The sequence below is a fragment of the Phoenix dactylifera genome, chromosome 6, assembly GCF_051530095.1.
Source record: "Phoenix dactylifera cultivar Ajwa chromosome 6, Ajwa_hap1_PhDact_Kaust_v1.1, whole genome shotgun sequence".
NCBI classification, from domain to species: domain Eukaryota; kingdom Viridiplantae; phylum Streptophyta; class Magnoliopsida; order Arecales; family Arecaceae; genus Phoenix; species Phoenix dactylifera.
In genome coordinates this window covers 8,742,659-8,756,816 of record NC_143195.1, presented here as the reverse complement: position 1 = coordinate 8,756,816, position 14,158 = coordinate 8,742,659, and the positions used below count along the sequence as shown (strand labels likewise).

Below are 14,158 nucleotides of genomic sequence, written 5' to 3'. Positions count from 1 at the left end.
CCGCGGGTCCGCCGCCCCGTCATAGGGCTCGATCGCCGGCATTTTAAACCCCGGCAGATTCGGGGTCCGCAGGATCCTCGAGGCAAGCGCCGGCTGGGAGGAGATCTCCAAGTCGGCGAAGGGATCTTTGGAATGGCCCTTCAGGACCTGGAGTTGTCGGTGGAGATCGTCCACCCGCCGGTCCAGGGAGCGCGACCGATGGGTGGGAGACAAGGAGCACCGAGAGGGGGACTGACTGGAGCGCGGGTTCCTTGAGGACTGGGGGATCTGGGAACGCGCCCGGGCCCGCCTCTCGTACCCCGCGCAGCTCCGATGGGAAGGTCCCGGCAGAATGGACCGTGCTCGAGAATCTTCCTCGCGCCGGCGCTCCTCCCCATGGGAGAGGAAGGAGCGCGGGTTGAGGAGGACAGGTGAGCGCTCAGGGAGCAGCGGCTCCTGGGCCCGCTGCGGCGCCCGAGACATCACACCCTGCAGGTTCTGCACTGCCTCCGCGAGGGTGCGAACCTGCTGGGCTAACTGGTCGAACTGAGCGGCTTCGACTATCTGAATGGGAGGTGGAGCGGTGGAGTGTTGCTGAGAATGTGTTGGAGACGCAGCGGCCTCCCGGCCGGAGGCGCGAGAGGCCCCGCGACCGGAGGCATTGGAAGCTCCACGACCACCTCGCCGTGCCATTACGATCGCTCTGAGATTCGGCCCTTCCTCTAGCGCCAACTGTTGCTGGTGGTCCAAATCGAGAACGATTGGCACAGCGGTGTGAACGGGGTTCCGTTTGAGTTGCCTTGGTTGGTGTTGATTGCGCTCCACCTTCCACCGAAAAACCTGCAAGCAAGCCTCGCACCACCACTGGGGTAGTGGGGGCCCTCCGACGATCAAGTCAGAGGAGATTGGAGAGAGATAATAGTAGCAAGTAAGAAAATGCTCTGGAAGTTCTTGCTTACCCTCCCCCTTCTCCCCCCAGCCGCATATATACCAGGCTGGGGGGTCCTTTTGGGGGGTTGGTCATCGTGTAGCACGATGGAGCTGCCACTGACACGGCTGTTACAGGGGATCGTGGGGCAGCGCTGGGTACGGCCATGACAGGGCGTAGTGGAGCTCCGCTTTGTACGGCTGTTACAGGGGATCGTGGAGCAGCGCCGGATACGACCGTTGCTGGGTGTAGTGGAGCAGAGGGCCGCGGCGTGCCTCTGGGGAATAGCCTGTCGTTGTCGAGAGATGCCCGACTCGGGGTCGGTCTGCGGAGCCGAAGATGTCCGACTCGGGGTCGGATTGCTGGATCAAGGGGCAGCCGACTCGGGGTCGGGCTGCGGAGCCGAAGATGTCCGACTCGGGGTCGGATTGCTGGATCAAGGGGCTGCCGTAGTCTTCTTGGGCGCGCGTGCCGGTCACGTGGGGCATGGTGGCTAAGTTCCCCCGTAACACTCACCAACCACAACCTAACACCGTTGGTTTTTCCTTTGGCTCACCAACTAACTTTAACCCCTTGATTCAATCCCTTGATTGAATCAAGTTACAAGATATTAAAACTAAGGTTTAAAGACAAATACAAGCTTCTCACTTAAGCAGATATAGCAAATATAAATAAGTAAGGTAAAGAGAAGAAGCCCTCAAACTAATTCGTAGATGGAGGAACTCGGCTTCTTCTTCACTTGACCCTCTTCTGATTTTGCACGAAGTAGAGGATCACCGAGGCAGCACACAGTTGAAGAGGAAGCTTTGGGATTCACTTGGATGCTCTTCTTCTCTCTATTTTGCTTTGAATGGCCCTTTTGTGCTTTAGGGAGATTTTCCTTGTAATCTCTTCTAAATCTCTTTCCTAAATGTTCTCTCCCACTTCCATGCCGTCTCCCCTAGCTCTCCTCTTGATTTTATAGCTTTACATGTCGTGGAACCAGAAATCTAGCCGTTAGAGAGAAAAATAGAGCCATTGTGCACAGTCTGCAACTCCTGACAAAGTTCCCGTTGGGATCGGAGTCGACTCGCGCGATCTGGAGTCGACTCGGCTGTAGCAGGAGTCGACTCATGCTTTTCTGGAGTCGGCTCGGCAACTATTCCAGATTTGAATTAAAGTGGTCTTCTCGACTAGGAGTCGACTCGACTTAACCCGGAGTCGACTCGCCAAAATCTGGAGCTGACCTTGCACTTTTGGAGTCGGCTCATCCCAAGGAATCCATAGATGTATTCTTCAACTTGGCTCACTCGAGTCGACTCGTATATTCTGGGAGTCGACTCGGCGCTCAGAGGCCGAACTCCCGATCTTCTGTCTTTTGGCTCGTTCAGTCTTGGAGTCGACTCGAACTGTTCCGGAGTCGACTCGGCTCTCAGTATCCGAAAAACAGTCTTCTGTCTTTTTGGAGTAGCGCTGCCTTGGAGTCGACTCGAACTGTCTTGGAGTCGACTCGAGTCTCAGAGACAAAAAACACTGTCTTCTGTCTTTTGGTGTAGCGCTGTCTCGGAGTCGACTCGGGCTTTGCGGGAGTCGACTCGGCACTCAGTGTCTGAAATTGGCTCTCTGACTTTTTGCCTTGTGTTTCTGGTGGTCCAAACCGAGAACGATTGGCACAACGGTGTGAACGGGGTTCCGTTTGAGTTGCCTTGGTTGGTGTTGATTGCGCTCCACCTTCCACCGGGAAACCTGCAAGCAAGCCTCGCACCACCACTGGGGTAGTGGGGGCCCTCCGACGATCAAGTCAGAGGAGATTGGAGAGAGATAATAGTAGCAAGTAAGAGAATGCTCTGGAAGTTCTTGCTTACCCTCCCCCTTCTCCCCCCAGCCGCATATATACCAGGCTGGGGGGTCCTTTTGGGGGGTTGGTCATCGTGTAGCACGATGGAGCTGCCACTGACACGGCTGTTACAGGGGATCGTGGGGCAGCGCTGGGTACGGCCATGACAGGGCGTAGTGGAGCTCCGCTTTGTACGGCTGTTACAGGGGATCGTGGAGCAGCGCCGGATACGACCGTTGCTGGGTGTAGTGGAGCAGAGGGCCGCGGCGTGCCTCTGGGGAATAGCCTGTCGTTGTCGAGAGATGCCCGACTCGGGGTCGGTCTGCGGAGACGAAGATGTCCGACTCGGGGTCGGATTGCTGGATCAAGGGGCTGCCGACTCGGGGTCGGGCTGCGGAGCCGAAGATGTCCGACTCGGGGTCGGATTGCTGGATCAAGGGGCAGCCGACTCGGGGTCGGGCTGCGGAGCCGAAGATGTCCGACTCGGGGTCGGATTGCTGGATCAAGGGGCTGCCGTAGTCTTCCTGGGCGCGCGTGCCGGTCACGTGGGGCATGGTGGCTAAGTTCCCCCGTAACAGTAGCCCCCCACTTCCGAGCCTGGAACCAGAAGGGGAACGGGTGAAGGGAGTGATGCTTCGAGATTGCCGCCATCCCTCGGAGAGGCGCGCGCGCTTCGAGCTCCCCGCCTTCTTTATGGCGTATGGCGGTTGTTGCTGACCTGGCAGTCTGAGGATTTCGGCGGACATCCTTCCTTAATGGCGTCGATTCGCCTTTGGGGTGCGAGCGACCCTTCGGCAGCCAGGCGTCCTCTGGCGTCACCGAGGCGTCACCCACCTTTCCGCCTATTTAACCGGGCCTCCTCCGTCCGCCTTTCTCTTTGCAGACATCTTTGAGTTTCTCCTTTGCGCTGCCGTCATTGCCGTCGGACTGTTCGCTTGCTCCTCCTTTGACGCTCTCGGAGCCGTTCTTCCTTCTCTTCCGGTGAGTTGCCCCATTCTTCAATTTAAGGCTCTCCATACTTTCTCCTTTTGTATTAGTGTACTCCAGTCGTTCCGGTCCTTTCCCCCTTCTTGACCCCGTCCTGACCGTAGATTCACTGGCCATTAGGGATGGGCGAAGTGAGAGCAGACCGCATTAAGTCGGAGCTGGTCGCCGAAGACCTAGATAGGTTTGTGGCTCGATACCACCTTCCCGAGGCCTGCAATGTTACGCTCCCAGGGCCTGAGGAGAGGATGTCCCATCCTCCTCCAGGGAAGGTTGCCATCAACGAGGGCATTCTTCAGGCCGGGTTCCGCTTTCCCCCCTCGGACTTAGTCGTTCAGGTGCTTCGAGGTTTAAGAGTGGCGCCGACGCAACTGGTGCCGAACTCATGGCGCGCCCTGACGGCCTTTCAGGTTCTCTGCCGCATGCACGAGGTTCCCGCCACCCTGAATATCTTTTGGGAATGCTACGGCCTGAGCGGCCACCCCCAGGACAAAGGGTGGTGGTGCTTTGCGGCGCGGCGAGGGTGCGGCCTCGTCAAGGAGGCTCCTACCTCCATTCACGGCTGGAAGGGGCGCTTCTTTTTCGTTGACGCAGATCCCTCATGGGGAATCAGGGCGACCTGGGAGACGCCGATGAAGTCCCCGATTGGCCTATCGAGGTTGTCGAGGGAGGAATCCGACGGCGTCGCCGTCTTGAAGGGGTTGGTTGCCGAGGGCCGGCTCCCCCCGGTGGCTCGCCTTATTTCCGAGGATACCTTGGTGAACGTCGGTCTGAGCTCGGTCCCCGCTGACCGTGAGCCCGCCACCATTTCTTTTTTAGCTCTTTTCTCCTCTTTCGTCTCGCTCTTTCCTTCAGTTTCTCAACCTCCGACCACCTCGTCCTTTTTGCAGAGATCGACGACGTCATGCGGTCGGACAAGGCAACGGCTGTTGGTAGGACGTCCCTACTGGAAGCAGTCCGGAGGAAGAAACGAGCTCCTCCGAGCGGGGCCCCACCGGCGAAGAAGTCCCGCCGGCAGGCGACTCCGACGCCGACAGACGAGTCCGGACCCACCGATCAGGGGGACGCCGCGGGCGCGGACCGGCAGTTGACGCTGTATCAGCCCTCCGATGCCGAGACTTCCGTTTCTCCGGAGGCATCACACGGGCGCGCCCGAGATGGACGGGTCGGACGTGATCGGTCCCCAGCCCAGCCTTCGACTCGGTCGGCTCCGGATGATACGAGGAGGGACGCGCCGAGGCCCCGGCCGAGCGGGACCCTGTCAATTCCAGGGGCGGTCCCCGCCCCGAGCATGGTCAGCATGACTCTTCCCCAAGCGATGGGTAAGGGTAAGGCTGCAGAACCACCGTCCGACTCCGGGGAGAAGTCGGGGTCGGCCTTCACTTTCGCCGGCGCCCGAAACCTCATCGAGACGGTGCTGCTGGAGAAGGACCGCAGGCAGGTCCGGGAGATGAGGGTCCCTGACATTGGGGCTGCCAGCTGCGTCTGTCTCATGTCGGTGAGTGTTCTTTTGGTCGCTTTCATCATTTATAGGCTCTGTTGATCCCCGCCTGACGCCCTCGTTTTTCCTATCTCTTAGCTCGCCCAGTACATGATCCGCCTGGAGGAGTGCTACGAGGAACAGGCGAGGCTTCTGGCGAGGGCCGAGAGCCAACTGAAGGCAGTAGAGGAGGGAGGTCAGGCTGCGGCGGGGAGGACGACCAGGGACCTCGAGATGAGGCTCCAGGTGGCCGAAGAGCGGGCACTCGGCTTCGTCACCCTCGAGAAGCAACTGTTGGAGGCTCAGGAGCAACTCAAGGTTGCCTCGGGTCTCGAGGGCGAGATCAAGAAGGCGGAGGAGCGGGCCGAGAAGCAGTCCCGGAAGGCTGCCGACTATCGGGAGAGGTGGGAGAAGGCCCAGCGGTCAGCCGACAACGCCCGCAACCGAACCCGGTCTCTTGAAGCCAAGCTGGGCGAATTGGAGTCGGCCTTGGAGAAGTCCCGCGCGAGCGACCAGGAGCTTCAGTCGCGCCTGGAGGAGGCTGAGGCTGCTCGCATTGCTGCCGAGGCGAAGCACAAGGAGGCTCAGGCTGATCTGCTGAGGGTCTCCTCCGAGGCGGACGACCGGATTGTGGCGAAGGTCTTGGAGGCGAAAGCTCAGATTATGGAGCGGGCAGAGGCGGCGCTGGCCGAGAAGAGTGCGGAAATCGGGCGTCAGGCGGTACAGGCTTATCGTCAGTCCGCCGAATTCACCCGTGATATGTCGGAGGCGGTACAGGCCTATCGTCAGTCTGACGAGTTCGTCCGTGACATGTCGGACGCGGGGTCCGACTCCTTTATCTTAGGCTTCGAGGAAGGCCTGACAAGGGTGTCGGCTAAGTACCCCGAAATTGACCTGAGTGGGATCTCTCTTCTAGACTCCTCTCCGGCGCCATTGCCTGCTGATTCTCCAACCGCCTCCCTACCCCCTGCGGACGTGCCCGGCGTTCCCGACCCGGGGGTTCCTCCAAGCTGACCTTCTGTATTTTTGTTCTTTTCTTTGTGTGTTGTCGTTTTGCCAAGTTGTATGGGTCTCGGCCCTGAAACAATGAAAGTTAATGCAAATAGAGTTTCTTCATTTCACTTTCGTCCTTCTTCTTTTTAACTCTTGGTAGCGTCTCGCTGACTCCCGACTCTTGAAATTCTTCTGGCGCTAGGCCAGGTATCTGAGGGTTAGGCCTCAGGGAATTCTTCCGGCTCTAAGCCAGGCATCCGAGGGTTAGGCCTCAGGAACTTCTTCCGGTGCTAAGCCGGGCATCCGAGGGTTAGGCCTCAGGAAATTCTTCCGGCACTAAGCCAGGCATCCGAGGGTTAGGCCTCGGGAAATTCTTCCGGCGCTAAGCCAGGCATCCGAGGGTTGGGCCTCAGGAAATTCTTCCGGCACTAGGCCAGGCATCCGAGGGTTAGGCCTCAGGAAATTCTTCCGGCACTAGGCCAGGCATCCGAGGGTTAGGCCTCAGGAAATTCTTCCGGCACTAAGCCAGGCATCCGAGGGTTAGGCCTCAGGAAATTCTTCCGGCGCTAGGCCAGGCATCCGAGGGTTAGGCCTCAGGAACTTCTTCCGGCGCTACGCCAGGCATCCGAGGGTTAGGCCTCAGGAACTTCTTCCGGCGCTAAGCCAGGCATCCGAGGGTTAGGCCTCAAGAAATTCTTCCGGCACTAAGCCAGGCATCCGAGGGTTAGGCCTCAGGAAATTCTTCCGGCGCTAGGCCAGGTATCCGAGGGTTAGGCCTCAGGAAATTCTTCCGGCGCTAGGCCAGGCATCCGAGGGTTAGGCCTCAGGAACTTCTTCCGGCGCTAAGCCAGGCATCCGAGGGTTAGGCCTCAGGAAATTCCGCTCGTTGGTCGGCCAAGGCTGGCGCAAGCCGAGGCGACCGGTCGGGGCTTCAGGCTAGTTTGCTCCCGGGATGATCATCGGGTTAGCCTGGCATCCGAGGGCCAAGCCTCGGGGGATTCCGCTCGTTGGTCGGCCAAGGCTGGCGCAAGCCGAGGGGACCGGTCGGGGCTTCAGGCTAGTCTGCTCCCGGGATGATCATCGGGTTTGCCTGGCATCCGAGGGCCGAGCCTCGGGAGATTCCGCTCGTTGGTCGGCCAAGGCTGGCGCAAGCCGAGGTGACCGGTCGGGGCTTCAGGCTAGTCTGCTCCCGGGATGATCATCGGGTTAGCCTGGCATCCGAGGGCCGAGCCTCGGGAGATTCCGCTCGTTGGTCGGCCAAGGCTGGCGCAAGCCGAGGCGACCGGTCGGGGCTTCAGGCTAGTCTGCTCCCGGGATGATCATCGGGTTAGCCTGGCATCTGAGGGTTGTCAGGCCTCAGGAAATTACGCTCGTTGGTCGGCCAAGGCTGGCGCAAGCCGAGGTGACCGGTCGGGGCTTCAGGCTAGTCTGCTCCCGGGATGATCATCGGGTTAGCCTGGCATCCGAGGGCCGAGCCTCGGGAAATTCCGCTCGTTGGTCGGCCAAGGCTGGCGCAAGCCGAGGCGACCGGTCGGGGCTTCAGGCTAGTCTGCTCCCGGGATGATCATCGGGTTAGCCTGGCATCCGAGGGCCGAGCCTCGGGAAATTCCGCTCGTTGGTCGGCCAAGGCTGGCGCAAGCCGAGGCGACCGGTTGGGGCTTCAGGCTAGTCTGCTCCCGGGATGATCATCGGGTTAGCCTGGCATCCGAGGGCCGAGCCTCGGGAAATTCTGCTCGCTGGTCGTGCGTCTGTCGCTTGCCGCCCGACGGGATTTCTCCGTGGCCAGCTGCGATCGTGTTTCTCCTCCTCTCCAAGCGTCGTCTGGGGAACACCAGATGGGCATTAAATGCTAATTGAGGGGTTACCTGGGAAATCGGATCACCAGTTGCTGCTTGCGAGGAGTGTCAGTTAAGCGGCCGCGATACGCGCGTTCTTCGAGGCGGATGCGGCCTGGGCGCGAGCGGAGATATGTGGACCTAGGGGTACAGGCCACCCGGAGTGTCCTGCACAAAGAATGCGATTAAGGAGAATAACGCTTAGGAAATCGCGGGAAGATACGCCTCGAGAGCCGGATCGGCTCCGGATTCAATGCGCCCGCATTTATTGGAGCCACCCGCATCGGAACGACCGGGGGGCCGCAGTTTGGCTATAAATATAGGTGCAGGTGCGATGGAGCCTGCCAAGCCGGAGCTGTTCAGGTTGCCATGGATCATGGGCCTCCTCTCCGGCGCATGGTTGAGAGACCCCTACCGAAGGAACGGGAGGCGCGCCCTTCGCGACTTCCGCCAACTAGCCGTTTCATCTGGGATCAACAAGGAGGTTCTCCCCGGCGGAACTCCGCTCTAGGCGTTTCATCCGGGATCACGTCTCCCCTCCTTGAAGTTCAGCCTCCCGATTGAGCTCCGCACCAGACGCTTGATCCGGGACCGCGCCTCCATATGCTCTTCTCCCTTGTATCCCTTCTCTCCCCTAACACTGGGGAGGACCGGAATATCCCTTGGAGGTGGCGTTCCCCTGGAGGCAACGGGAGCTTCGTCTGCGGCGGCTCCTCGTCTTTTTCGTGAGGCGTGGATGGCGCCTCTGGGTAGGAGCAGTGTGGACTTCTCCTTCGTCCACTTCTTCTTCATCCGCGCCGGCTCTTCGTCTTTTTCGTGAGACGTCGATGGCGCCTCCGGTTGGAAGCACCCACTTCCGGTGGGATTGCAGCCGCTTCGGATGGAGGTTTCGGGATCCCAGATCTTCAGCTCGTCGGAGTCTCCACCTCTTCTTTACTTTCTTTACACCCTAATTCCCCTCTGGGAATTTCTTGTAATCACACGAGCACGCCATTGTAACCAGAAATTATTGAAATGAAAAGTGTTGTACATTTTTGAACTGTCTTTCTGGCATTGTTGTTCTACTGGTAATACATCCGCAGGTTAGCGGAATTCCAGCTCCTTGGAATTTCTCGACCATCTAGGGCCTCCAACTGGTAGGAGCCAGGTCGGTTTACCCAGCGAACCCTATACGGGCCTTCCCAATTTGGCGCTAGCTTCCCACCTTCCGCAGGTTGGGATGCTTTAGCTCGCCTTAGCACCAGATCTCCGATTCTGAAAAGCTTCGGTCGGACCTTGGAGTTGTAATATCGGGCCACCCTCCGCTGATACATCGCCATCCGAACCTGCGCCATTTCCCTCGCTTCTTCCAAGAGATCCAGGTTTCCTCGGAGTTGCTCCGAATTGGCCTCGGGTCGGTGCGCGGCCACCCGAGGTGAGGGGAGTCCGAGCTCCACGGGGACAACGGCTTCCGTGCCATAGGTTAGGCTGAAAGGCGTTTCCCCGGTAGGGGTCCGATGCGTGGTCCGATACGCCCAAAGGACATTCTCGAGTTCTTCGACCCAAGCTTGCCCCGTCCTACCGATTCGCGCTTTGATTCCTTGGAGGATTGTCCGATTTGTGACCTCGGCCTCGCCGTTGGTTTGGGGATGCGACACAGATGTGAACCGATGCTCGATCCCGAACTCCTCGCAGAAGTCACGGAAATGCTTGTTGTCGAACTGTCGACCATTATCCGAGATGAGGACCCGAGGTACCCCAAATCGGACAATGATGTTCTTCTTCACGAACTTCCGGACTTGCGCCTCCGTGATAGTGGCCAGCGGCTCTGCCTCCACCCACTTGGTGAAGTAGTCGATTGCAACAATCAAAAATTTCCGCTGAGCTGAAGCGACGGGGAATGGTCCGAGGATATCCATTCCCCACTGGGCGAAGGGCCAGGGTGCAGTGATTGGTGCCAAGGGGACAGAAGGGACTCTCTGGACGTTGGCGTGGCGCTGGCAGGCGTCGCATTTCCGTACATGATCCTTTGAGTCCTCCAACAAGGTAGGCCAATAATAGCCTTGCCTCATGATCTTGTGCGCCAAGGACCTAGCACCCAAGTGTGATCCGCAAACGCCTTCGTGGACTTCGCCGAGGACGTAGGCCGCTTCCGAGGGGTGGAGGCACTTTAAGAGGGGGGCGGTGAACGAGGTCCGATACAGCCTCCCTTCATAGAGTACGTAGTGGGCGGACTTCATAACAAGTCGCCGAGCTTGATCTTTGTCTTCAGGGAGGATCCCTTCGGCGAGGTAGGCGACAAGCGGGTCCATCCAAGACGGCTCCGGATCAATCGCCATCACCGCTCCAGCCTCGCCGATGCTCGGGGCATCCAGGGTCTCCAGGTAGATCGCCCTCGACAAGTTGTGCTCGTCTGCGCCCACTAAGCGGGACAACCTGTCGGCCCTGGCATTTTCACTTCTTGGGACCTGCTGGATGTCGACACTGCCGAGGTCGGGAATGAGTGCTTGCACCTTCCGGACGTAATTCTGCATGGTCGGGTTCCGGGCCTCGAACTCCCCACGGACCTGCCCGACCACCAGCTGGGAGTCGGTGAAGACCTTCAGGCGCCGGATGCTGAGCTCCTTGGTGAGTTTGAGTCCCGTGACTAGGGCCTCGTACTCCGCCTCGTTGTTGGTCACTGGAAATCCAAACCTCAAGGCGTACTCGGCTATCACTCCATCAGGACTGGTAAGGACCAGCCCGGCCCCTCCACCTTCGGGGTTCGACGACCCATCGATGTGAAGCATCCAAATCGGGAGGTCGAGGCTGGGTGTTTCCGGCGACCTAGGTTCCGCCTCCTGCACCGTGCACTCAGCGAGGAAATCCGCGAGCGCCTGGGCCTTGATGGCGGGTCGGGGCTGGTAGCGGATGTCGAACTCACCAAGTTCTACTGCCCACTTCACCAGCCGTCCCGCATTCTCAGGATTGCTGAGGATCTGCCGCAGCGGTTGATCGGTCAAGAGGGTGACAGAATGGGCCTGAAAATAGGGGCGAAGCCTCCTGGTCGCGGTCAGCAGCGCGAAGGCGATCTTTTCAGCCTTCGTATACCGCGTCTCGGCATCCCGTAGGACCCGGCTGATGTAGTACACAGGCTTCTGGAGCTTTGCCTCTTCCCGAACCAGTACCGCACTGACTGCGGTTGGGGAGACCGCCAGATAGAGGTAGAGCATCTCCCCTTCTTGCGGCTTGGACAGCAGGGGAGGAGACGCCAAGTATTCCTTGAGCTGGTCGAATGCTGCTTGACATTCGGCCGTCCAGAGGAAGTCTTTCGGGCGTTTCAACACCTTGAAGAAAGGTTGGCAGCGTTCGGCCGATTTTGCCACAAATCGTCCGAGCGTGGCGACCCTCCCAGCGAGCTCCTGAACCTCCTTCACTTTGGTCGGAGGGGACATATCTTGGATGGCCTTGATTTTGTCCGGGTTGGCTTCAATCCCCCGCTGGTTGACAATGAAACCGAGGAACCTCCCGGCCGAAGCGCCAAAGGCGCACTTCGCTGGGTTCAGCTTCATGCGAAACTTCCGCAAGGTGGCGAAAGTCTCCTCCAGATCCGCGATGTGCTGGTCTGCATGGCGGCTCTTCACCAGCATATCGTCCACGTACACCTCCATGTTCCGGCCGATTTGCTCTTTGAAGATTTTGTTGACGAGGCGCTGGTAAGTGGCGCCAGCATTCTTCAGACCGAAGGGCATTACCTTGTAACAGTACAGCCCCCGGTCTGTTATAAAGGCAGTTTTCTCCTCGTCCTGTGGAGCCATCATTATCTGGTTGTAGCCGGAGAAGGCGTCCATGAAAGACAGCAGCTGATATCCGGAAGTCGCGTCGACCAGTTGGTCTATCCGCGGAAGCGGAAAGCTATTCTTGGGGCATGCCTTGTTCAGGTCGGTGTAGTCGACGCACATCCTCCACTTTCCGCTCGCCTTCCGGACAAGTACGACATTTGCCGGCCATTCGGGGTAGCTGACCTCTCTTATGAATCCTGCCTCCAAGAGCTTGTCTACCTCCTGGTCGACCACTCGGATCCGATCCGGGGCACAGTGTCTCTTCTTCTGTTTTACCGGTCGGTGGGTCGGGTCGACGTTGAGGGCATGAGAAATGACCTCCGGGTCGATCCCAGGTACATCGGCCGCCGACCAGGCAAACACATCGACATTGGCTCGGAGGAATTCCACCAACCGGGCCCGAGCTCCCAGGTCGAGATTGGCGCCGACCCGGATCGTCCTGTCCGGGCGACCTTCCTCGAGGGGAACTTCGATCACACCCTCGGCCGGCTCCCCGTGCCGCAAGGCCACCTCGTCTCTGGCATCGAGGGACTCGACGCTTAAGGCTTCTACGGGCTTCTTCCCTTTGAGAGTTGCTAGGAAACATTGTCTTGCGGTTGGTTGGTCACCTCGGACCTCTCCAATCCCGGCCGCCGTGGGGAACCGCATGAGCAAGTGGTACGTAGAGACCACCGCGCGAAGGGCGTTCAGTCCGGGTCGTCCGAGGATAGCGTTGTAGGCCGAGGGAACACGGACGACCAAGAACCCGAGCCGCACCGTGGCTTCTGCGGGTGCAACGCCCGCAGTCACAGGCAGCTCAACGACACCTTCGGCCGAGATAGCGTCACCAGTGAATCCTATGAGGGGGGTGGATGTTTTGTGCAACAATTGTCTGGACAAGCTCATCTTTTGGAAGGCCTCGTAAAACAAAATATCAGCTGAGCTTCCACTATCCACAAGAACACGCCTTACATCATAGTTTGCCATAGTGAGGGAGATCACCATGGCGTCATCGTGGGGGGTCTGAACCCCCTTTACATCTTCATCACAAAAAGTGATTACATTACCGACCCTCTGCCTCTTTGCGACGGCTGCCCCTGACGCTTCAGTCGAGCCCCCTGCGTTCCTCTCGGGCCGGGGGCAGCCCCCAGTGATAGTGTGGATCACGCCCGCGACGGGTCGATTCTGCTCCCGAGGCTCCTGAGGGGCCGGGTCGGCCGGACGCGGGTCTGCGGGGGGACGTCGGTCGTTCACATATCGACCGAGATGCCCTCGGCGGATGAGAGCCTCGATCTCGTCCCGAAGCTGGAAGCAGTCTTCGGTGTCGTGGCCGTGGTCCCGGTGGTACTCACAGTACGCCCGAGAGGGCCTCCTCCCAGGAATCTTCTTCATCTGTCTCGGGACCGGGAGGTCCTCCCGCCCCTTGATTTCCATGAGGATCTGGGCCCGGGGAGTCAGGAGAGGAGTGTACCGGTTGAAACGTCGGGGCGGAGAACGAGGGCGTAGGGCGCCGTTGTTCCTCGCCGGCGACAGGCTTCTGCGCCGACGTTGAGGCGTCGGGCTCCTCCTCTGGCGTGCCTCTTTTCGCCTTTTCTTCCCGAGCTTTGGAAGGATCTCGGCGGCCTCCTTGCTCCGGTGGGCGGACGCCTCCTCGGCGTCCGCATACTGGTTCGCCCGGGACAACAGCTCCGGAAAGCTCCGCGGCAGGCGTTTGTCCAGGGAGAAGGTGAGTCTGCCCTTTCGGAAGCCACGCTTCAGGGCTGAAAGAGCCACCTCCTGGCTCAGGTTCCGGACTTCCAGCGTAGCCTTGTTGAAGCGGGTAAGATAATCCCGCAAGCTTTCTCCCTCGTTTTGCCGGACATCAAAGAGGGAGTCGGAGACCAGTCGCCGCCGGCTACTGACGGCGAAATGGGTGATGAAGAGGCGAGTAAACTGGTCAAAGGACTGGATTGAGTTAGCCTCCAAGCCGGCGAACCACGCCCTTGCCAGGCCACGGAGGGTCGCCGGGAAGGCCTTGCAGAGGAGAGGATCTGATGCTCCGTGGAGGAGCATAAGGGTCCTGAAACTCTCGACGTGATCCCGCGGGTCCGCCGCCCCGTCATAGGGCTCGATCGCCGGCATTTTAAACCCCGGCAGATTCGGGGTCCGCAGGATCCTCGAGGCAAGCGCCGGCTGGGAGGAGATCTCCAAGTCGGCGAAGGGATCTTTGGAATGGCCCTTCAAGACCTGGAGTTGTCGGTGGAGATCGTCCACCCGCCGGTCCAGGGAGCGCGACCGATGGGTGGGAGACAAGGAGCACCGAGAGGGGGACCGACTGGAGCGCGGGTTCCTTGAGGACTGGGGGATCTGGGAACGCGCCCGGGC

General features: G+C 59.5%; 1 protein-coding gene across 1 annotated transcript; it reads left to right on the top strand.

Moving 5' to 3' along the window:
- Positions 1–4,859: 4,859 nt before the first annotated feature.
- LOC149753281 (uncharacterized) lies at positions 4,860–6,773 on the top strand. Its single transcript, XM_089923863.1, has 2 exons — positions 4,860–5,727; positions 5,770–6,773. The coding sequence occupies exons 1-2, from the start codon at positions 5,299–5,301 to the stop codon at positions 6,199–6,201; spliced, it is 861 nt and encodes a 286-aa protein (XP_089779989.1). The 5' UTR covers positions 4,860–5,298; the 3' UTR covers positions 6,202–6,773.
- The last annotated feature ends 7,385 nt before the right edge of the window (positions 6,774–14,158 follow it).

Bases quoted from the DNA above. Each gene is read 5' to 3' on its own strand.
- LOC149753281 (XM_089923863.1), top strand. From the start codon at position 5,299: ATGATCCGCCTGGAGGAGTGCTACGAGGAACAGGCGAGGCTTCTGGCG. The intron at 5,728-5,769 runs GCTGAGGCTGCT...AAGCACAAGGAG, and splicing joins TTCAGTCGCGCCTGGAGGAG to GCTCAGGCTGATCTGCTGAG.